Source organism: Neofelis nebulosa, chromosome 8, assembly GCF_028018385.1.
Source record: "Neofelis nebulosa isolate mNeoNeb1 chromosome 8, mNeoNeb1.pri, whole genome shotgun sequence".
In the NCBI taxonomy this organism is placed as follows: Eukaryota; Metazoa; Chordata; class Mammalia; order Carnivora; family Felidae; genus Neofelis; species Neofelis nebulosa.
Genome location: NC_080789.1, coordinates 67,856,093 through 67,880,144, shown reverse-complemented (window position 1 = coordinate 67,880,144; position 24,052 = coordinate 67,856,093). Strand labels below are relative to the sequence as shown.

At 52.4% G+C, this 24,052-nt stretch overlaps 1 protein-coding gene and 1 long non-coding RNA gene across 4 annotated transcripts in view; one reads left to right on the top strand and one right to left on the bottom strand.

The window, feature by feature from the left end:
• The window catches only part of LOC131519708 (uncharacterized), a 40,551-nt gene that overhangs the window by 11,696 nt on the left and 4,803 nt on the right, over nucleotides 1-24,052 (top strand). The window lies entirely within an intron of this gene.
• Nucleotides 631-19,970, bottom strand: ENDOU (endonuclease, poly(U) specific). Of its 2 annotated transcripts, none has more exons than XM_058743021.1 (10): nucleotides 17,233-19,970; nucleotides 11,895-12,017; nucleotides 9,528-9,596; nucleotides 8,826-8,960; nucleotides 8,180-8,351; nucleotides 7,581-7,780; nucleotides 4,486-4,599; nucleotides 3,772-3,878; nucleotides 2,892-3,034; nucleotides 631-1,749 (listed from the first exon to the last, which is right to left on the bottom strand). In XM_058743021.1, the coding sequence occupies exons 1-10, from the start codon at nucleotides 17,285-17,287 to the stop codon at nucleotides 1,629-1,631; spliced, it is 1,239 nt and encodes a 412-aa protein (XP_058599004.1). In that variant the 5' UTR covers nucleotides 17,288-19,970; the 3' UTR covers nucleotides 631-1,628. The 2 variants fall into 2 exon arrangements, with proteins under 2 accessions (XP_058599004.1, XP_058599005.1); XM_058743022.1 differs by lacking the exon at nucleotides 17,233-19,970 and adding an exon at nucleotides 12,333-13,727.

Genomic DNA, 24,052 nt, shown 5'->3' with positions numbered 1-24,052 from the left:
CCTGACTTTCCAATCTTAAGGACATCTGTTTGCCTGTGTCCTCTCCTCTCTTCCAGATCCAAGAAGGGTTGTTGCTATTTCAGTCTGTTCAGCTTTGTATTTGTTGGTAGGCTGGGGTAGTAACTTCCAGGCTCCTTATATGTGGAACCAGAAGCCATAAGTACACTCCTTCCACTCTTCCCATTACAAATCCACCAGGAAGAACTCCCTTCCCCTGTTGGCTAGAGAGACTTGGTGAGTCCTCAAGGACTTCAAGATACCGCATTCCCACACCATCCTGAAGAGACACTGAAGCCAGCAGCATCGCTCCCAGCCCTGCTCCAGGGAAAAGGCAGGGAGGGAGACAGACACTTGGGTGGGGTCACATACAAAGAAGGGACAGATTTCAGGTTTTCTTAATGACTTTATTTTTAAAAATTTTTTTTCAACGTTTTTTATTTATTTTTGGGACAGAGAGAGACAGAGCATGAACGGGGGAGGGGCAGAGAGAGAGGGAGACACAGAATCGGAAACAGGCTCCAGGCTCCGAGCCATCAGCCCAGAGCCTGACGCGGGGCTCGAACTCACGGACCGTGAGATCGTGACCTGGCTGAAGTCGGACGCTTAACCGACTGCACCACCCAGGTGCCCCTTAATGACTTTAATTGGAGACTCGAATGCTGTAAACCATCATTCAAACCTAGTTCTGTGAGACAGTATCTGGTTCTCCCTGAGGTCAGGGAGAAATGCGAAACTGAGGTTGGAAGAGGGAGTCCCACTCTCCCTGGTCTTTAATTCCAGAGTAAAATGATGGCTGCTGGATAAGCCCTTAAAATAACTGTTAATGCCACCAAGCTGTAAATTCTTTGTTCTGATGCAAAATCTTCTTCCTATTTGGGGGACTCTTTCACAAAATATGTGGGGTCAAAATATACCTCTGCACCCGCACTAAACAAGTAGAATGCTTCTTGATGCAGGCACAGAGCTGGCTGCAAAAACACCTAGGCCCGGAGAAGTTCACTCCCTCCCAGGTTCACTCACAGTGCCAACCCATTATCCTCTCCATCAGGCATCAGCGTTCTCCCAGGCCCTGTTCTGAGAGGATATAGCCCTAGAAAAGACCAAACGGCCACTGCTTAATTTCCACAACCAGAGTCCTTTGAGGCCCCGACATAGGGCTGAACTTCAGTTTGCAAAGCTGTGTACGATAACAGCTGTTACAGTGACCTTAAATTTTTATCTGCTGTTCTTCTTAAGAACAATTGAAAACACCTTCACGGTGACGATACCGTCAGGTTTGCCCTCTCACCAACCCCCCCAAAAAGGAAAGGGGGAAAACTCCTTCCCTTTACATTCAAAGGAAACATGAGGCCTAGAGACGTCAAGGACTTGTCTCCATCAGGGCAAAGGGCTATGGAGGGCTCCCATCTTCTCTGTCTGGACTCTATTTCCAAAATGCTACAGCACAAAGATTTGACAGTTTCTCTGCATTTCTCTTACTTGTTTCTTTTCCCTCTTTCCCATAAGGGCATTTTTAGACTTGGGAATCCCCCCTCCAGTCTTCCCCATCCTCCTCCAGCCCAGAGGAGATAGCACCTGAGTCTTGCAAGAGCTCCCACTGTCCTCATGCCCCTGTCTGGCTCCAAGCTCTATTGGGTGGAAGATACCACATAGGCTGTGGCGATGTATTTCTTGCCATTTCCATAGGTGGACTTGTCCCACGTATAGGTCTGGATGGCCAAGGGGTATCCACCCAGGCTTAACTGGCACCTGTGGGGAAAGACGACCAAGTCAGAGGGGCCCATCACATCTCTCCGCACCCATCCCCTGCCTAGGAAGATCAAGCCCGACCCATGCAGAAAGGCTCCACCCGGACTTGAACAGCCTTTAAGAGACCTGCCACAGCTTTATTTCAGCCACTACCTCCAGCACAAGCAGCCCTTCAAAATCTGTGCCTTATTTTCTATCTTCTTAAAGAACACTGCTCCTCATCTCCTCCAGAACAGTATTATTCTAAAATCTCAGATTCTAGGGCTGAACCCCCCAGAAATGAAATGTCTTGTTAGGGTTTTAGAAGTAGTAGGACCCCAAATCCTCAAATGTTGGAATGCATGGGGCCCCGTGGTTTCTAGCTATACTCTCTGGGATGTCAGGTTCCCACTAGGAGCCTTGGGTGCCAAAGAGAGAGGCTCGGGGTGCCAGGGCAGCTCCATTTTCTCACTGTTTTATTTTTTTTAATGTTTATTTTTGAGAGAGAGAGAGAGAGAGAGCAGGGGAGGGGCAGAGAGAGAGGGAGACAACGAATCCAAAGCAGGCTCCAGGCTCCGAGCTGTCAGCACAGAGCCCGACACAGGGCCCTAATCCACAAGCCTTGAGATCCTGACCTGAGCCAAAGTCAGACACTTAACCGACTGAGCCACCCAGGCGCCCCTCACTGTTTTATATAGGAAGGTTCTGCATAAGATTTCACATGGTGGTTCTGCTGCTAAGGTAAAGTTTGGCAACCACCAGTCTTTTTTTTTTTTTTTTAATGTTGATTTATTTATTTTGAGAGAGAGCACGAATGTGCATTAGCAGGTAGGGGCAGAGAGAGAGAGAGAGAGAGAGAGAGAGAGAGAATCCTAAGCAGGCTGCTCGCTGTCAGTGCAGAGCCTAATGTGGGGCTCAATCCCACGAATCGTGAGATCATGACCTGAGCTGAAATCAGACGCTTAACCGACTGAGCCACTCAGGTGTCCCTGGCAACCACCAGTCTTATCTAACAACTCCATTTCACAAGTGAGAAAACCGAGGTCCAGAAGGGTGATTTGTCCGAGCCACGGAGTCACAGAACCCAGCTCTCCCGATGGTCCTGGCTGAGGATGACGTGTGGCCCCAGCCTGCTCCCCAGGCCTGGCCGGCCCAGTACTTACACTTTGCCGGGCCTGGCAATGAAGCACAGGGAGTAGAGCGCAAACTCAAACTCAGGGCTGCTGCCGATTAAGGCTGAGCCCACTTCCTTGTAGTAGCCGTCCCAGTTGAACTGCATGGCTAACACGTCGGGGTAAGAATCCCACTGTGGAGAGTAGCAGAGAGGGCCTGGTGAATACCGCAGAGTGGGGTCTGACAGAGACGTGGCAAACGATAGCAGCTGGCCAAGATTTGGCGATGGCCCGTCTGAGTTTTCTGGGGAGGCTGGCTTCTTCACGTCGACCAAGGAGACAGTCTGGCCCGCTAAGGTGTCGGCACCCTCCGTCTGGAGCTGCCAGTGTGCATCTCCCAGGGAGGCCAGAGCCAACCTTCCTGTGACTGACAGCCGGAGCTCTGTTTCTTGTGGCCATTACGTGTGGAGGAGGACAATGTATTGCCCCCAAATTATTTCCTGGCACAGGGCAGCAAAGATTTCTTTTTTATAAAATGTAAGGGGTTGAACTCAGACTAGCCAGGCTGAAACTTCCAGCCAAGGCCACCTTCTAAGGAAATTCAGGCAGGGGGTAATGGCACATCTTTGAGAGTGGTCTTCCCCGCCCTGAGAATCCTCCCCTCCCCTCAGCCTCGCATCCAGAGATGGCGCTGTCTGCCTCCTGCCCTTTGCAGTCTGGAGCCTTCAGTGTTTAGAAGGGGATCTCGGGGTCCCAGCTGCCTAAACGTGCTCTCCAGCAGATAAGGAAGTCATATTCACAATCCCCACTAGGTGGCCAATGAGAGTCACGGTGAGAGGCAAGTCTGGCTATTTGGAGTGCAGAGTGAGGGCAGGAAGTCTGACTACTCATAAGGCTTCTTCAGCTCTTGGGGTCATCACTCAGTACTCACAGGGCCGTCATAGATGTGACTGTAATAGTCAACCAGGCCCTCCTTCTCTTGCATGTAGAAGCGGATCCAGTTATGGAAGCCAGTGACTTTGCCTTTTTTGACTTCACCTATAATAAAGAGTTCCAGGTGGGTGATCTGGGCCTCCCCTCCAACCCCTACGGCCCCTCCCATGCCGAGGCTGTCCCCCTTCTTCAGGCTTTGGCTTGTAGCATGCACACCTGCTCAGTCCCTTGCCCTGACTTCCCAGCATCCCACACATCCCCAACTCTCACCTAGGAAAGCCTCCCCCCCAACCCTTTCAGCTCAAGCTCTTGGGAGGATTCCTCCTCCTGGCTGGCCCTGGTGATCAATCTGGATACTCCTCTCAGCCATTTCCCCAGGAGCAAGCCAAACCTGGTAGGAGCTTCATGGGGTGGGACAGTGGGGAGAAAGCCCATGGCCCTCTTGGAAAGCAGAGGACCATCCAGAAGTAGACGGTCATACCCCCCAAACACATCTCCCTTCCTATGTGTGCCCTTGGGGAGCCCCAGTATCTGGTCTCCTTTCCTCTCCAGATACTCCAGAAGAGACCGTTCTTCAAAAACGGCTCCTCAGACGTGTCCCTCCCCGTTAGCTGGCTTGGCTGCCGATTCATCAGTGCCCAATGCCGCCCTACTCCTGAGGGAAGCTCTCTTCATTCCTCCAACTGTTTCTTTCCAAGCAGAACAATCTCACCTGAGAAGACATGTTCAAAGCCACTTGAGTCTTCCTCTCCATTGCCTCTTGAATAGAGCCCAAACCACATGTTCTTCAAGTCACTGACAAACTCTTGTTCCGAGCTGTAGCGGTCTGCGGAGAGGAACACGGAGGACTCAGGAGAGGAGAAGGTGGGACCAGGTCCTGGGAAGCAGGGAAGGGTCGCCTGCTCCAGCACATCAAGAGACACACAGGTTCAACCATCAAATATGTATTCAGTTGTGTATTCAATAACTATCCACAGTGCCTCTGTTCTGTGCCAAGCCAGATAAAGGCTGAGGATCCAGCAGGGAAAGGCAAGGACAAGATCCTTGCCTTCATGGTTTCCGTTCCAGTGAAGAGACAAATATTAAACAATATGATTGAAAATAAGTGTCATGAAGAAAATAAAGCAGAGCATCCCATGATGACTGGAGGTGGGGTGGGGGTAGGGGGCTCTTCTAGAAAAGAAGGTCAGAAAGGCTTCTCAGAGAAGGTAGCACTAATCAGAGACCTGAAGGAGTCAGCCATGTGAAACCAGGGGGAGAGATTCTTCCACGTAGAGGGAGCAGCAGGTACAAGGCTCTAAGATGACTTGGGCTTCGTGTTCAGAGCGAAGAAAAAGTCAGTGTGGCCAGAGCATAGTGGGCTGCAGGGGAGAGTGGTAGGAGAGGCAGTCTGAGAGGTAGGCAGCAGCCCCCACACAAGCCATGGCAAGAAAGCTGGGTGTCAGCCAAAAAGTAATCGTACAAAAATATTTTAGACGTACCGAGTACGTTCTATGTGCCTGAAATGTTTTAAGTGCTTTCAGTCCGCACACTGACGGTTCACATAAGGTTGATACTAATTATCCCCAATTTAGAAATGAGGAAATCGAGGCAGATCTAGGCTATGTAACTCACACAAGATCACGCAGTTAATGACCGGTAAATATGGCCCGTGAGCTCACGTGATCGTTACCTACGGCAACTGGTCTCTCGACTCTTTCATAGCTTCTGAGAGGACAAAGAGCCACCAAAAGTTTTTAAGCAGGGAAATTATGCGATAGCTTTGTTTTCAAAGGCTCACTCTGGGGGCGCCTGGGTGGCTCAGTTGGTTGAGCGGCCGACTTCGGCTCAGGTCATGATCTCGCAGTCCGTGGGTTTGAGCCCCGTGTTGGGCTCTGTGCTGACAGCTCGGAGCCTGGAGCCTGTTTCGGATTCTGTGTCTCCCTCTGTCTCTGACCCTCTCCTGTTCATGCTCTCTCTCTCTCTCTCTCTCTCTCTGTCTCAAAAATAAATAAATGTTAAAAAAAAAAAAAAGGCTCACTCTGGCAGTATATGTAAAAAGCCAGCAGGGACACCAGTTTTGAGGCTAACGCCTTGTCCAGGTCTGAAACCGCGGTGACAGCCGTGGAGGAGGGGTGAGAAGCAGGAAGGTAGATCTTGAAGGAGGATGTGCTGGACATTACTGATGGGGCAGTTGGAGGTGAGGAGCTGTGAAGCAAAGAAAAGAACTGAATATAATTCCCGGGGTTTGGGCCTGAGCATTGGGATAAGCTGTGGTGTCTCTGATGGGATGGCGCAGCCCGAGGAAGGAGGTCTGGAAGAAGAGGTGGGAAGCGTGAGTTCTCTCCCCACTAAGTTCTGAGTAGATGCCATGAGAGCCACGTGAGACGTCAGAGAGGCAGCGGGGAAAAGTTGGGGCTGGAGCTCTAATTTAGGGAGCCATCGGATATCGACTGCCTGCCGCCCAGAATTGTGTGCTGGAGGCTACCAAAGAGGTACCAGACATCTTCCCTCCTTTCAAGGACTTAAAGCACAGCCGGAAAACAAGAAACAATACACATGAAATAAGACAATGGTTTCACCATCTGAAGGGCTACCACTTACCCGGTGCTCGGCTTTCCCCTCGGTGCTTTACATGCATTAATCTGCCGAGACCCCATTTCACAGATAAGGCTCAAACAGGGAAGATCATTTGCCCGACAAGTGGCACGGTCTCTCCGGCCCAAGGCGATTTGGGTCTACCCCACCACCCCCCCACCGCAAACCCTTGACCTCTGAGGAGATGCTGAAAGCCAGCAGTGAGCTGGGGCAGGTGCAGCTTCAGCAGTGTGGGATGTGAGCTAGACCTGGAAGGACGGTCTGGATTTGGACAGGGAGAGAGGTGAGGACAGGATAAGTAGTGGAACAGCCTGGCCCCAGTATCGAATCCCTGGGTCCCAGAGAACTCGCAACTTCCCTCATGGTCTCAGACAGGTCACCCAGCCGGTGTGAGCCTCCGCTTCTCTCCTCTGACAAGCTGGAGGGCTGCCTTGACCTCCAAGACTCTCTCCTGTGTTTACTGCAGAGGAGCACCAGGGGGCGGTGCCGGCTCGCGCCCTCTTCACAGGGATTACTTGTGTGTCACCGGCTTTACCTAAAAATGCGTGTCACTCACTCTTAAGGGAAGGTGGGCAGGTGGAATGCAGAGGCTCTGAGGCAGGGGAAAGACCTGGACAGAGCTGCCCACGAGGCAGAGCCCGGCTGCCTGGAGTTCACGAGAGGCATCTGCACGACCCAAACAAACACAACCCCGTGCCAAAAAGTCCTGCGGCTCAAACCTTTTTTTGGTCTGATTCAAATGTGTCCCTGTCTGGAGCCGCTCCAAACAGAACCCCTCCCGGGAGAACGTCCCTCTCTGAACTTTTGGTGGTTTTCTGTTGCTGTTTCCCCAGAAAAAGGAGGGAGGAGAATCAGGGACCCTACGTGCCCAGAAAGTGGCGCTGCCCCTGGGAGCGGCTGCGGTGGTGTGGACTGGGGTGACTCCCCATCCTGCAGAGACCCTGAGACTGAAGCAGTGAGTGGCGGGGATAAATGAGGCAGCTAAGCGTAGATCAAAAAGAGAGGCGACCTCCAAGCCAGACAGAGGCCTTCTTCAGCCCCCCAGGGCCACGGTCTGTCCTGGGCTCCTCGCTGGCCCCTTCCCTGCCCCTCGCAGGCATCCACTGGCCACTACATGGTCCCCACCTGCTCTCTTTGCCTCCCCACCATGGAGCCCCAGGGCTGGCAGGCTCTCCTGCAGACACCCTCGTCCTCAGCACCGCCTCCTGGGGCCCGGGGAGGCTCACTCACTCTGGTGATGGAGGAAGGCATAGAGTTCCTTCATGACTGCTGTCTTCATGACCTCTCTGAGGAAGGCATCCTGCTCGGCCAGCTGCTGGGCACTGAAGTGCTCCCCATGGCCCGTGGCCCGCTGGTAGTTGTTGAGGAGGTTGATGAAGGCGGCGTAGGTCGGCTTGGAAAACAGCTTCTCGTTGACATATGTGAAGAGCCTGGGGAAGGCAGAGGGAGGCTCAGTGAGAGGCCGAACATGGAGCAAAAAACCCCCCACGGGAACTGCCAGACAGGCCAGGGCAGGCAGGGGAGGGTTGGGTTGGGGAGCAGAGCTCCCCTCGAGACGCTCTCCAAGGGTGTACGTGAGGTCACTCTTTTCGTCCCCTTCAGCTCTTGGAAGGTCAGTTCTATTATCGGCCCAATCACAGCAACCCTCTCAACGGGACACCCACAGTCCCTCAAGACGACTTTATTTGTCTCTGGAGACATTTTTTTTTTTTCCTCAACCTTTGATCCTTCCTGCCTTGAGGAGAGAAGAACAGGGGCAGGGAAGGAAGCAAAGCCCGGGTGGGAGCAGGTAGGGGGGCTTTGCTGGAAGAGGAGTGATGAGAACTCACGGCTCTGGGCAGCAGTCCACTTGGTCTCTGGTCTCCGAGGGCGAGATGCGGTTTTGGCTGTTAATAATGACATCTTCCTTCTGGGCTTTGTTGGTGTCTGCCCTGTAGATCTTCTCGGAGATGCTCTGCAGCTCCTCCTTGGTTATGGCGTCACTGCTGTAGGAGAAGCCCTCTAGAAGGAATTCGGGAGGGGTATCTCAGCCCAAGGCAGGCCCGGGGGCGGGGGCAGCGATCTGCGTGCCCCCTCTCTTGGGCAACTTCCAGAAGCCGGCGGCCAGTGAGACAGGCCGCATGGGTCACCCTTGTGGTTGGAGGGCAGGGGCCTGGGGCCCAAAGGATACTTAAAATCAGCTCGTGGCCTTGCCCACAGAATGTCCACACAGTGTCCACACCGCCCCCTCCTCTGGGGAGGTTCTCAAACTTGGGCATGCACCAGAATCCCCTGGAAGGCTTGCTAAAACAGGTCAGGGGGCCCCACCCCCAGAGTTTCTGACAGTGGGTCTGGGGGAAGCCCCACAGTTTGCATTTCTAATAAATCCTCAGGTGTTCCTGCTGCTGCGGGGTCCAGGGACCACCCCCTGGACAACTACTGCTCTGGAGAGTTCCTCCGTCTCTGGGGCTGTGCTAAAGGGAGCAGGAGACTGACCGTGGCCACACAGACTCTCGAAATCCTTGCAGCAGTTCCCAAACTCTGGGCAGCGGGCATCACAGTGGCATGGTTGGTGCCTGTCGAAGGCCTCCTGGCAGCGGTCCCGGCAGGAGCTGGGCGCCGAGTACAAGTCTGAGAAAACAGGGGAGGGCGGGTGTGTGTGTGTGTGTGTGTGTGTGTGTGTGTGCATCTGTGTGTGTGTGTGTGTGTGTGTGTGTGTGTCCGCGGACACGTGTGTGTCCGCGGCGGACCACTAGAGGGCGCCCCTCCATCCGACGGCCAGTTCGCCCTCTCCAACCCCCCAGCCTCGCCCTCGCCCTGGCCCTCCTGCACTCCTATTCCAGATCTCCAGGGAAGGAAAACAAACAAGCTAAGTTGGTGCACACCCTTCGCAGTCCGGAAGCCCTTTCAGAGAGGCCAAACTCTACTTTCTGGCCTGTTGTTTTTATAATCTTCCCACTCTAAAAATAAAATCTCTTCCCCCCTTCCCTCTGTAGGCCTCAGACTCCCTTCCTGCCTACAGCCCAGGCTGCGGAGGCCAGCCCTCTCACCACCTCCAGGTGCTGGGTTGGGGCGGGGGGTGTCCATCTGGCTTAGGCCTGGGCCTGCGGCCACCGGGATGGCTGACCCCTCCTTGTCACCCTTTCATGTCCCCCCATCCTCTGGCCTGAGGACCCTGCTTTAGGAAGGCCAACTTACGGCTCGATGGGGCCTCTGTCTCTTCCTCCAGCTCCAGGAATGGCTCTGGCTTATTGGGGTCCTCTTCCACTATAGGTCAGAGAAAGAAAGTCACCAACCACCCCCGTGGGGTCCCTTCCCTTTATCTCGGTTCTCAGATCCCCCAACCTCAGGGACAAGCAGTGCAGCGGCAGAGAATACAAAACGGGCTGAGGCGCAGGGGGTAAGGCCCACATGAAGAAGGAGACAGACTGAAAATGGCTGCAGACTGTATAAAAAGCGAAAGGAATCTCCGCAGGGGACAACTCTTGCTTGCCACGTTAGCATTCAGGTATTCGGCGGGATCGGCTGAAACGGGAGATCTATTTGTATTTGTTCATCTGTGTAAAGGGGAGGGGTGGCAGAGGTGGTGCCTTCTGGACTGAAAACTCTGATTTTCGTATGACTTTTCTTTAGTCTAAGTTGGTAGATGGACAGGCTTGACATTCTCCAAATGACAAGGCCCTCACTCACTTAGAACATCTCTTACCTATAACAACTCCCCGTCAGAGTCAAGGGTGAACTCCACCCAGGCCCTCCAGGACGGAGAACTGTTTGCTGAGATACCAACTTCCCTTCTTTCTTTACAACACTTGGCAGTGGCCACAGAGACTGTCTGGGGGGAGGGCGTGTACAGAAAAGCACGTTCTTAATGCTGCCCTATTCCCTGGCCTGCAGGCTGTGTGACTGCAGCCCTGCTCTGGGCAGAGCAGGGTGGGCAGAGTGGGGGGTGGGGAGGAGGAGGAAGGCTACTCCTGGGGACTCTGAGCTCCTCTCCCAGGCGCTAATTTGCCCGGAAGAAGCAACACTATTACAAAGTACTTCAGAATCTGTTAGTGAGCTTTCTGGAGAGTGTTGTGTTATTACCATCAGAACCGCGGGTCGGCTGATTCATTCAGCCAACCGATATCTTCTGATCACTTACTTTGCGCCAGGCTGCGTGTTCTAAGTGCTGACAATCCGCAGGGTTCTCGACGCAGCCAATGTTATGATAAATGGACTTTCAAGGGCTGATTTAGAGTCTGGAGCGTGAGCATCGTCTATATTTTTTTTTCTGTGGGGAAAGGATTCTGCGTTGCAAATCAGAGACTTGGAGATGGACTGGCTCCAAAGCTAAGTATTGTCTCTGCTGTGAAATGCCAGCCCGATGGTCCAAGGTGAACGGGCTCTCCTGTGTCTCCTGAATAGGACACAAGGCAGGGGAAAGGGGCAGGCTCTGATTCTGGCAGTGAGCTCCGGACCTGGGATTTCCCTACCTGGGCCTGATCAGCAGAACTTCTGCTGGTGGTGTTTTTGTGTAAATTGAACGAGGGTTCCTTCAGGGTGGAAGCAGCTCGGTGAACACATGGCCAGGTCAGCAGATACCAGAATTTACTTCGGGAAAATTAGGAAAAGGTACTCCTTCCTCTCAGCAGACCGAGCTCTTCATCAGGGCACATGGCTCAGCAAGAAGGGTATCGATTCAATTTTGGTCCAGCTTGCCTTCTCAGCCAGGTGGCCTTGTGCAGTGCACAACCTGCACAACCGTATGCGGTGGTCTTGCTGGCCATTACCTACCATTGGCTTCAGTGATCACGTTTACCAAACTGAGAAGCAGGGCACATGGTTTGGCAGTGAACTTAGCAAGGCTTTGTGTCACAAAGCAGAAGACCATTTATCTGGTGCTCTACAACATTGGAGGCACCCAAGCGGGGGAATTATTCAAAATTCTTTTGTCAAACGATTCCTTTAAAACTATGTTGTTAGCATAGCAGAGAAACAATTGGCTTTTGAGGGTGGTGCGTGTCCCGTTCAATCGCTAGGCAGGGAATGACAGATTGGAGATGTTGCAGCCACTGGGTTCACTCATTATAGGACAAGTAGAGTGAGTCACAACAGTACTGTGACGCGCGCAGTCTTCCCGGTGGCTTGAACATCGGGAGGTTCGATGCCGTTATTACACTTCTGCGATTTAACGTGTTGAATAACAATTGGTAACGTAATTCACACTATATTAACGTTTGCTGTCATTTTGCTGTTGGGGGAATTACTTAAACTTCCGAGATAGGACTGTTAATCCTGACAGTTCAGACATATACTCCAGGTAAATGCCATCTATTTTCCTTTACGTTGGGGTTTTACAATGGGGACGTCCTAAAATACCTGGGACGAATAGTGGCCAAATCCCTGACCCTTGCTCTGTGCCTCAGTGTCCCCATTCGGGCCCTTTGAGCCCTGTCATCAGTCTTGAACCCCGCGATGAACCGCTGGATGCCCAAGCCAGCGTCCCTTCAGGCAGGCTGGGCATGCGCCTGGACTTGGCCTGGCGTGCTGTGCCTCCCAGAGCCCTCACTCCTCAAGGAGCCTCACCGGTACACAGCTGGTCATAGTCTTCACAGCAATCCCCGTGCCGGGGACACCGGCGGTCACACTGGCAAGCAGCATCCCGGTTAAATTTCTCATTACAGCGAGACGCACATGACTCCATTTTTCCTGTGGACAGTGAAGGTCACAAACTCAGTGCTGTGAGGCTCCTATTCTCCTCATCCAGGTGCCCCCTGCAGTAGGGTTTGCAGACGGGGAAGCAGGGAAGATCATTGCTATCTGCAAGGGAGAGATACACGCGTAGCCTCCCGAGCATGACATAAGCCTCGTCCTCACCGCCTTCCACCCACTGTGTATTGCAGGGCTCGTAACACAGATGAGGCTGACAAACTCAAGTGCCTATTGAGACCAGACCGCTAGTAGAAGCAGGTAAAGAAGCAGGGGTGCGGCGGGCGGTAGGAAGAGGTGGGGACCGTGACAAACTTGGCAGGGATGCTCTGCCTGAAATCGGCAGCCACTCTCAGCTCCAGTCACTTGCTGCCATGTCGGGACGTAGGCTCGGTGTTGCCCGAGCCTCTAGTTTTTCAAGAGAAGCCTTCATTTCTAGGTGAAATTTCCCGATTAAAAAAAAAAAAAGAAAAGAAAAAAGTCAGGCAGACCAAAGAAAGAGGTCCGTGGGCTGGTCATGACTCACAGGCCACCCTTCACCGGTCATGCGGACGAAGGCGAGTCACTGCCGCCCCAGGGATCCCACCTGCCCTCTCCCCTCTGCCACCCCCTTCCTCTCATCCCGCCCCTTTTATGTCTTCTGCTGCTTTGTTCTTTGCTCCCCTTCATCCGGTCTTCCCCACACCCTGTTTCCCCCAGGGTCCCAGCTTTCTGTTTCTGCTAGCCTTTGGAATGCGTTTGAATTAGCTCATGCTGGGGGGGCGGGGGCGGGTACGAGGAGGGTACGGGTGAGATCTGGGTTCTGGAATAGGCTCTGTGATGGAACTGCAGGCCACATCGCTAGCTCCGGCCAGATGACTTTTGCAGAAGCAAATTTTCAGTCACGAAGGGCGTGAGACAAAAAAGTCTTGAAAGCAATGGCACAAACCCACTACCACTCCTAAAGACGCAAGCCCCACCAGGGTTACAGCTGGCCTTGGGGGCCCCTTCCTTCCACTTTGAGCTTTAAGGGTAATTACAGAGTCTCTGTTTCCACTTGAGGTTCCTGAGGTTTGGATTTAGCGAAGGCTGGGCTTGGGGGCCAGGCTGTGGGCTACGGAGGAGGTCAAGATCAGAGTCAGAGTGACTATTAGCATCGGAATTTGAATGAACTCAGAAACGGAAACCTCACTTGGGCCAGAGTTGGGATTAGGCTAGGTTGAGACGAAGAGCTACCACCGGGATTTGGGCTGGAGTTACATTTGTTGATAAAGGTAACAATTTTGTCTCCACGTTTGGGTGAGGAATGTGGGGGATGGGTTTAAGACCGCTTCAGGGTCCACGAATGTGTCAGGATCAGGAGAAGGGAAACTATCCCAGTTTTGCCTCAGATTAGATGTGGGGTTTGGTTCCGGTTGTGACTGCACACAGGTACGGTGTCTCAAGCCTGGAGTGGGTGGGAGGTGGGAGGTGAATATTAGGGATATGGATTCAGTTACCGGTTTGGGGTCCGGGAGGCGGGTTTATCCTGTGCTAATGAGGGGGGAATAGCAGGGAGGTTGAGAAACCGGCCCCGGTGCCCAAACGGCAGGGAGCTGGAATTCTGGTTCTTTGGCTTTCCAGCTACAAGATCTCAGGCAAGTTATTTGACCATCGGTGCCTCAGTTTCCCTATCTGTGAAGGGGTCATAACGATGGAGACCATCTCATAGAATATTTATAAGAATGAAATGGGTGGGGGCGCCTGGGTGGCGCAGTCGGTTAAGCGTCCGACTTCAGCCAGGTCACGATCTCACTGTCCATGAGTTCGAGCCCCGCGTCAGGCTCTGGGCTGACGGCTCGGAGCCTGGAGCCTGTTTCCGAGTCTGTGTCTCCCTCTCTCTCTGCCCCTCCCCTGTTCATGCTCTGTCTCTCTCTGTCCCAAAAATAAATAAATAAATTTAAAAAAAAAAAAAAAAAAAAAAAGAATGAAATGGGTGGATACTGGTAAAGCACTGGACAGCACATGACATGTAGTGGCCGCGTGTGTTCGATAAATGCACAGTGACAATATTCCATGCCCACCTTCAACGTGGCAAGTGTTCAGACAGGCTGGAGCAGTCTTCCCTGTCGACATACGTAATCTATCTGACTCCCTCCCCACGTTTCAGCTGGGCCATCCCTTGGACTGAGGTGTCGATGCATTTATGTTGCTGACGGTGACGTCATTGCTGTGAGCCTGTGTTCTTTACCTCAAAGAGGTGTCAGGTCAAGGTTAACCAGATCCTGAGGCAGCCTCAAGTTGCGCACAGGGCCTCCAATGTGGCCAGGAAGGCAGGCCTTTGATCCAATGGACTGTCCTTAAAAACAACCAGGCCCGGGGCACCTGGGTGGCTCAGTCGGTTGAGCGGCCGACTTCGGCTCAGGTCGTGATCTCGCGGTCCGTGAGTTCGAGCCCTGCGTTGGGCTCTGTGCTGACGGCTCGGAGCCTGGAGCCTGTTTCAGATTCTGTGTCTCCCTCTCTCTGACCCTCCCCCGTTCATGCTCTGTCTCTTTCTGTCTCAAAAATAAATAAACGTTAAAAAAAATTTTTTTTTAAAACAACCAGGCCCAAGGCCACTGGTCCCTTGGGGCTCAGGGGAAGTCCTCTTGAATCTAAATGATGCTCCCTTGGAGCCCCAATGCAGAGATGTTAAGGAGAAATTTTTAGGCCAGGAGGAAGGCTTGGTCAGCTGCCCGCTCGGTCAGCCTGGCAGTACACCCAGAATCCAAAGGGAGAAAATCCAGACAAATCAGGGCAACATTTACAATGGGCCAGATCAGCAGAGTCCAAGGAGAGAATTCACTTCTTTCCAGCAGCTGGCACCAGTTGAGAAGGCCCCAAGTGAATGGTCTGTTCTGGGGAGCTCAGAACACCCCCACTGGCCCTGGCTGCGGGGACTTTTTCATCTCTGTTCAAGAACTTTGTCCCAGTAAGAACCCCCTTCCAGGGGTTCCCTGTAAACTCCGTCTTCTTCCAGATGACCTGGGGATTTGAGGGGGGAGAGGGGGAGGTAGGAGGGACTTTTCCTCGTAGGTGCCTTGCTGTGCTGTCCTGGGGACACTCAGTGGACTAGTCACCCTGACTCCTCACTCCAGCATCCCCGCCCTGTGCCTCCGGGCCACACAAGGCTCTTTGTGTGCCTCACCCACTGGTCAGGTGCAGTCACTGCTTCAGCAACCATCTGTCCCTTGCCCTTCTGCCTCATCTCTCCGAGCCTCTGCCTTTCTTCGTTTTGGCCTTTTCTATCTCAGGTTTTCCCTCCATCCCCCTCTCCTCCTCTCCCATGAAATGTTAAATTTCTGTGCACTCTTCAAGACTTCAATATGCCAGAATGCCCCCTCCCTATCCATGCTGCCCACCAAGAGAGTCTGGTCCCAAGCCTGAATGTCCCTATTATATTAGGCCCTCTGATGATTGGGGCATCCTACATCCATGGCTGTCCAGGAGCCCCAGATGCTGTTTCCCTGGAGACCTAGTCAACCAAGAAGATTCATTTCTAGGACCAGCTTCCTGCCTCAGTTCACTTGAAACAACCAAGGTCCTGAGGCCGGCAGTGACTCCTTCATCTGATTCACATCCTTGAATCTCAGTTCTGAGATGTTGGAACCAGGAGAGACAAGAGCAGAGCCTCTTCCCTCCCACCTTAGGAAAGAAGGCATCGCCCACTGGCCCCTCCTCACCTCCCCATCCACCCCACGGCCAGATCAGATCACCATCCCAGACTCAGGGTTCCACCTGCACTTCAGAAGCCACTGTTGCCTCTGCCCTCAGGGGTGTCCGTCCGGGGACCAAATGTCTCAAGCCGCTCTCCTCTCCTGAGACTGGGATGTGCCAACCCAGCGGCCACTCCTTCACGCTAAGCTAAAAGGTCTCATGCCCTCCCTTATTGGCTGTCCACCACCCAGGGCCCAGACAGAGCTGACTCCCAGCTGTTCTGCTGTGGGTGCCAGAGTAGAGGCGGTCCGTCCCGGTGCAGGGAGCCTGGGAATAGCTTTCTCCTCCAAACCTTTTCCGTTTGGGCATCCCGCTAGGGGTCTCCTTAGACATAACCTGACTGGAAAGGACTCCAAGAGGGAGTTTTTCCCAGGAATATTTATAAGCACAATCATAACCAAAACCCCAGTTCATTGGAGGCACCTGGGTGGCTCAGCCAGTTCAGCCACCGACTTCGGCTCAGGTCATGATCTCACGGTTCGTGAATTCCAGCCCCAGCATCGGGCTCTGTGCTGACAGCTCAGAGCCTGGAGCCTGCTTTGGATTCTGTGTCTCCCTCCCTCTCTCTCTGCCCCTCCCCTGCTCTCTCTTTCTCTCTCTCTAAAATAAATAAACATTAAAATTTTCTTTAAAACCCAGTTCATTGAGATCTCACTCCGCGTAAGGTACTTCTTATACATTATCTTACTCCTTACAACAACCCTATATAGGAACAACCTGGGTTGGGTGGGATGGATATCAAGCTCTGTTTCTTTCTCCTCTGGCAGGGGAGAATTCCTCACACACCTCTCAGCTCAGCCCCCTCCCTTGGCACTCTTTCCTACTCACCCATTAACCGTGAATTAACACATCGGCATCAGCATTTTGCACAGCTACCAGGCAGGAAGCCGCCGGTCCCACCTCCGGCACCGCTTAGTAACTGCAGGCGGGACCCTTCTCTGTGCTCTGGTCCCTCTGACACTGAGTCAAAGAGCCATTCCTCTGACCGCTTGTACAGCTGGGAGAGCACATGGCCCACCTCCTGGTCAGGGGCTTTTCCAGTAGCCGTCCCCCCCCCTCCCCCCACCCCCCCCACCCCCCCCACCCCGCTCCCAGACAACCTCACCCAACCCCAGGCAGTGGAGCCAGTGACCAAAGGCAACGAGGCCACTCAAACCCAGCAGGCCCCAGCCCCAGCCTTATACCACATAGTGAGCCCGCAGACAAAACCTTGGTGAGATCACAAGTCAGGTTGGACTAAGAGATGTTTGGAGCTGGTCTTCCAAAGAGTCAAGAAGGAGCATCCATGACATTAGTCCATCAGCCCTGAAGCCCCCTTTACACAGTCCCCTTCACCCCAGAGATCACTCCTATACTCCAACACGGACAGGTCTAAGATGCTCCATGGCTGTAGAACAGAGCTGACCCTCTCTTGTCCCACTACCCTCACTTTCTACCAAGTTCCCTACCTCTCTGCTTCTCTAGGCAGGACGCTTTTCACCCCCACCAGATAACGACTTACCAGCCCAGGCCAGGCTGCAGAGCATGGCCACTATCAAGGGCATGCAGGCCCTCATGGTGCCCGGTTGGAGGCCAAAAGGGGACTGGCTGTTGGACTTTCACTAGAGTCAAGGTGAACGTCACAGCTCTCAAATGAGCCTTATTTCCCAGGCTGATCCTTTTAAAGGCATCAGAACTTGTGGATCTGGTACCTCCAGATCCTTCCAGGAAGAAAAAAGGGAGGGAGGGACCCTAGATGGACAGGAGGTGGAGAGGGGGTGGGGCCCTGCAGCTGTTTGAAGCCAGAGGGAAGGTGACTAAGCAGGCAAGTAATTCCAGATGTTTAGAACAGGTAATGCTAGCTGTTTGTAGCCAGAAAAATAGGTCATGCAAACAGGCACAGCAAGATGGATCTAGTTTGGGGGGGGGGGTTCCTCTGTCCAAATTGGGAGCACTGATGGGCTTATCTTTGGGTGATGCTCTCCAAACACCGACCCACCTGCAAGCCACAGGCCTGACTTTCCAAGGAGCTATAGCCTTGCTTCATCTTTAAGTTCCTGGGGCTTAATATGAGGAACATAGAAAGGTGGTCATTACAGGTCTGAAAAACAGTAAGTGCTCAGGCAAGCGTGGAGGGCAGCGGAAGGAGAGATATAGGAGGTGTGGGTCGGGAAGAGGGGCTCCCCTTGTTAACATCAAGCCACACAGAGCTCAGTCACCCCAGCAATAGTGTGCAAATGGTCTCTAACTCTTGCTGAGTCAGCAGCTCAGGTTTTACATGTTCCAGGTTCTCACAGCTTCCCGATTTACGGTCATCCAGGCCAGGAATGGGCAAGAGGCCTTAGAGGGAGCCAGAGGGCCCACCCTTCCTCTCCTGGGGGCCCAGCAGCCTTCTCCCTGCATCCCTTACTTACACTCGTCTTCCCAAGGACCCTCCCCAGAGAGATGAGGCTTCTCAGCATCCTTGCTCCCCAAGTCCAAGAGCAGAAGTGCAGGAACTTGGGGCTGCCAGATTTTCCCTCCTATTGAAGGTAAAATCTGCTAAAACGCCCTGTTCCAGAAAGAACGCCGCATGGAGATTCTGCCCTCTCAATAGAAGAAAACTCTCAAATGAAAAGGCACAATTGATGAACGATTGAGACTACTCTATAGTGACTTTTTGCCAGGGGTGAAGTAGGAGGGCATGTCCCCCTCAGCCAGTGTGCTTGAAATGTGAGACACTTCCCCTCTCTGACCTCAGTCTCCCCATCTCTGAAATGACAGGGTTGGACCTGACAATCCCTTCCAACTTCATTTCGGGGCTTCCCGCCCCGGGCCCTGGTTAGGGACGGTCTTCCACCTGTGCCGTGTGGAGAAGAGGCCACAGGTGGGGTCTCCGGGGTGCAGGGGACAGCCTGCGGCAAGCCACCTTGCGAGGGACTCACAGCAGAAGCACAGCTGACGAGTCCGCCTGGCCCTTTCCTGGAGGGGGGAGGCCAGTGGAAGGAGTAGGAGCAGAAAGGCTGCTCGGCCTGCCTGAGTTTCGTCTGCACAAGCCGAGAGCAGGCAGCGACCCCCGCCAGCCAGAACCCGTGGCCTCTGGGGGTGGGCAGCACAGGCCCAGATCTCAGACTCTAGTTAGTTTAGGGAATAAAGGAGACTATCACTGGCTGGGCCAGGAGAATGACGCCTCGGAATTCGGGGTGGACGGTGCCTTCAAGGGCCCGGCCGGGTGAACCCTGGCTAAGGCCAGGCTGTCGAGCCCTGCCGGTGTGGCCCTACTGTCCAGTTGACCTGAATGTGGGACAGAGCTTCTGGGGCAGGAGCGCCTCCCTCCAACAGGGGAAGTGTAGGCCAGGAGCAAGGCTGGGAGCCAGGGACGGTTGAGACTGACCCCATAGAGCCAGAGGGTGCATCAGAGGACCCGGCTCTTTCAGACCCAGGTCCCCCAGCAAGAACTACAACGCCAATGTTGAGGACAACTGTTAACACCGATGAAGCATGTGTCACGTGTCACACACGAAGCCCCCTGTGCACCCTCTCCTTTACTCTCCCTGCAACCCTTAACGGTACCGTTGTTATCCTCACTCACCGATGAGGAAACTGAGGCCCAGAATGGTTGGGAGACACAGTCGGGAGCACATCGGTGAGCTATGCAGTGGGGCTTCCCACCAGAGGCCATCCTAAGGGGCACTGACGTCCTGTTGTCTCACAAAACCCATCAACAACCACTTAATCGCGTCTGGGTTGCTATGCAAGGGGGTCTGCACTCAGACTCAGTGGCAACTAAAGTATGGTGTTGTAAGCCCTTACGCAATCCTGAGAGGCTATCCCGCCTCCACCTGAATGTCTCTGTGCCTCTCGGGGCTGCTCATCCCCACTCCCCGGGTCGGATCCCCAAACCCCAGGACTCTACAACCCAAGACGCACTGACATGGCCACAAGTATAGGACAGGAGGAAAAAAGTCCACCCGCCAAGGTATGAACACACATCTGTACGTTCACACGAAGACGCCTCCTAGATAAACTTAGATGCATGTACGTATGTACGTAGAGACGAACGCATTAAATGGTATTGCAGACAGCAGCTGGTCTAGACAGAAACCTCTGCTGTTCCTCTTTCTGAGTTCTCTCACCAGCTGGGTCTTCACGTGGGCTTTCCACCCTTGATCGAAAGCTCTTGCCATGGGGCCAGCCAGCAAGGTGGGAGGCCCAGGAGGCTGCATTCTGGTGACAGAGGGCAGGGAGGGGGTGGCGAGAGGTGCGCGGGAGATGGTGCGCCCGTGATGAGAGCATCAACGTGGGGGGCCTCCTCTCCATCAGGAAGTGAGGATTGCGTGCCGCTGTGGAAGGTTTAGAGGGCGAAGCCACCTGGGCAAGGATCAGGAGGCAGGCGGGCTGTCAGCAGTGTGAGCAATGAGCATTCCATCAGCAAGTATTTACTGAGCGCTCACTGTGTGCCTGGTGCTATGCCGTTTACTGGATGGGCAGGATTCAGGCTGGGCTGGAAAGCTGTTCTTAGAACCTTGGTTTCTAAGTGGGACAGAGGACAGAGATGGCCCAGCGTTAGACTGCTGATTGAAGTAGACCCCACACGTCTCTGGGCCACCAAGGTGGTTGGGGGGGGGGGGGGTGGGTCTCAGAACCAACAGGCTATGGGAGGGACTGACCAAGGCCAGCCTACCCACCATCCTTGTCCTCTGTGAAACCGAGGCTGGGTCACTTCAGCACAAGACCAGAACGGGAAGGGCCCTGCAGCTGGCCCAGCGCAGGTGAGACCTAGTCACCTCCCAAGGGGACCTCCGGCACCTAAAGGTACTAGATCTCCAGCCTCCATGTCACTGTGGCCTGGAAGTACCCAGGGTCGAGACCCAAGACAGTCACCCACATCCGGTCGCTTGTGAACCACCCTAGTCTGTAGTTACGCCTTACTGAATGTGTTTTAGAACCGCTCCATGTGTGTTTTTCTTTCGCATGGGTTCGTATGTTGTGTGCCACCATTGGATTTCCAGGCATTTCGTTTTAGGTTCGTGGGCAGCCCTGATATTCAGCATCACACTCACCACCTGCCCCGGATGCATTAGTCAGACACGCCACCCGGGCCATTTGTCAGAGTCCCAGGCTGTGCGTCTGGTTCTGCTGGCCAAACCCCAAGCCTGTAGTGCCCTCCCCGCTACTGTCCATGGCCTACTCACCTCCTGTCCCGGGACAAACCCACCCTTCCACACAGCCTGACTTCAGCCCTCCTGCCAGGGTAACCCCTCCTGCCTGTGAACTCAGCTCCTGATATTTGTCCTGGGCGCGTCTGGCATATCACGACGCCTCTAGTGTTATTGCCGATGTGGTGTCGGTTAGCCCCTGCCCTGCCATTTAACTTTTCATCCAGACAGGTTGTTTCTTCAGCTCACCTCTGAAATTCTTTGTGACAGGGAGTCTGCCTTCTGGATCCCCTCTACCACTTTGTATTGTCATTGAATGTATCTTCAGTAACCATGTTAACATGTGCAAGGGACAAGGAAGGAAGGAAGGAAGGAAGGAAGGAAGGAACCGAGCCTTCCAGCCCCACTTGTTATAAAGGCTTGATGGAAGATAATGAGCAACACAGAGAGCAGACGGATCCCTGTCTGAGGCTTGGAGGCTCCTGAGTATGCACAGGGTGGGCAGCTTATGGGCAGTGGGTAGAAATGGGGTGTAGGCATTCCCTGGGTAGTTACATTTTCGTAGCAAACACACCATTTTTGGCATTATTGCACATTTGTTTGGAACTAATGGAAACTTAGGGGCATCTAACCCCCCAAGCCACCCCTTAGCACCACCGCTGCAGGGGTCAGACAGGACCCGGGATTCCAGCAGCTTCCGAACCCACGACGTAACAGATAACTCAACTTAAACTGCTTTTTAGGATCCCAAAGTAACCATCTGCCTACATCTTATGCCAGCTGTGCTGATGTTGGTTTTACACTGCCCAATAGTGTTCATGAAATAAAATTTCTATTTCGTGTCCTCAAACCTCAGTAGTCTGGGGGAGGGTCTGGAGGCACAGACAGGAACCAAGAGAAGCGGATGAGACAGGCAGACAGAGATAAGGAGGTTCAGAGAGTTGGCAGGGGAGTGAGCAAGGGCAAGGGCAAGACAGAGGAGCCGGGAGCAGCCAAGCAGGAGCCAGGCACTGGCACGAGGCCCCTCACTGGCCTCTTGCCCCAGGTGTGTTGGCACAGCTGGCCGTTCCGCCCTCACAAAGACGACGTTGGGACTGACGGGAGTGGTTCCTACCCATGGTGTGAAGATCCACAATCTGTCAAAAGTATCATAATTAGTGTCTAGGGTAGTTAGCTTGTGGGCACTTCCCCTCTCTCAGCCTTTGTTCATTCACTTGACCTTGCTGAGCAAAGTGGACGAGAGGGCAGGGAGCTCCGCTGCCAAAGGGGGAGGGAGACCATGGACAAAGCACACTGCAAGCTGTGATTGGGCGAGCAGAACACAATGCCGAGACCGCTGGTTCAAAAGCCAAGCCGCCTGGGTTCGAATCCCAGCTCTGCCACTCGCCAGCTGTACCAGCCTGGCTGGATTTCCTGACCTCTCTGTGCCTTGGTTTCTCCCCATAACTGTAAAATAGAGAAAGTAGGAGTGCCTGACAAGGATTTTGCGAAGATTGAATGAGTTAATCCTTGCAAAGCCCTTAGAAGAGTGCCTGACACATAGCAACAGCAGGTTAAGTGTGTGTTTAAAAAAAAAAAAAAAAAAAAGACACATAGATCAATGGAACAGAACAGAGAGCCCAGAAATAAACCCACACATCTATGGTCAATTAATCTACAACAAAGGAGGCAGGAATAGGCAACGGGGAAAAGACCATCTCCTCAATAAATGGTGCTGGGAAAACTGGACAGCTACATGTAAAAGAATAAAATAGGACCACTGTCTTCCACCATACACAGAAATAAATTCAAAATGGATTAAGGATCTAAATGTGAGAGCTAAAACCATAAAATTCCTAGAAAAACAAAACAAAACATGGGCAGTAATCTCTCTGACATCAGACATAGGAACGTTTTCCCAGATATGTCTCCTGAGGCAAAAAAACAAAAGCAAAATGCAACTATTAGGACTACACCAAAATAAAAGGCTTTTGCGTGGCAAAGGAAACCATTGGAGATGTTTGTAAATGATATGCCTGACAAAGGGTTAATATCCAAAATATATAAAGAACTTACACAACTCAACATCGTAAAAACAACCCAGTTAAAATATGGGCAGAGCTTGAATAGACATCTTTCCAAAGAAGACATAAGAATGGTCAACAGATGCGTGAAAAGAGGCTCCACATCACTCATCATCAGCGAAATGCAAATGAAAACCACAATGAGATATCATCTCACACAAGTCAGAATGGCTAGACTCAAAATGACAAGAAATAACAAGCGTTAGTGAAGATTGCGGAGAGAAGGGACCCTTCATACACTGTAGGAATACAAACTAGTACAGTCAGTATAGAAAACGGTATGGAGGTTCCTCTAAATTTTAAAAATAGATTTACCAGGTGATCCAGTAATTCCACTACTGGGTATTTACCCAAAGAAAACAGAAACTAACTCAAAAAGGTATAAGGACCCCCATGTTTATTGCAGCATTGTTGACAATAGTCAACATACAGAAGCAACATAAGTATCCACTGATAGATGGATGAATAAAGAAGTGGTGTGTGTGTGTATTATATACATCATATATACATAATGGAATATTATTCAGCCATAAAAAATAGTGAAATCCTGCCGTTAGCAACAACATGGATGAATCTAGAAAGTGTTATGCTAAGTGAAGTAAGTCAGAGAAAGAAAGACAAATATCATATGATTTCACTCATATGTGGAATTTAAGAAACAAAACAAATGAACAAACCAATGAAAACGAGACAAATAAAAAACGACAGAGAACAAACCGATGGTTACCAGAGGGGAGATGGGTGGGGGGGGACGGGTGAAACAGGCGACAGGAGTTAAGAGTACACTTATCATGATGAGCACTGAGTAATGTACAGAACTGCTGAATCATTCTATTGTACACTTGAAACTAATAGAACACTGTAGATTAATTATACTTCAATTAAAAAATGCAGGGCCACAAAAGATCTAATTTAGATAGGATAGTTAGGGACGCCTCTGTGAAAAAATAACATTTAAGACAGACATAAAGCATGAGAAAGTGCCAGTTTTCCTAACCTAAACTCTCCATCATGTGATTTCTTTTTAGAATTCCATGAACAAATTTGTATTTTAAAAATGTAATGCGCTTTTGAGTATTTTCAAGTTTGGGGGAATGACTTCAATGAATCGCACCGTCGAGCTCACCTGGTTTGATTGCCA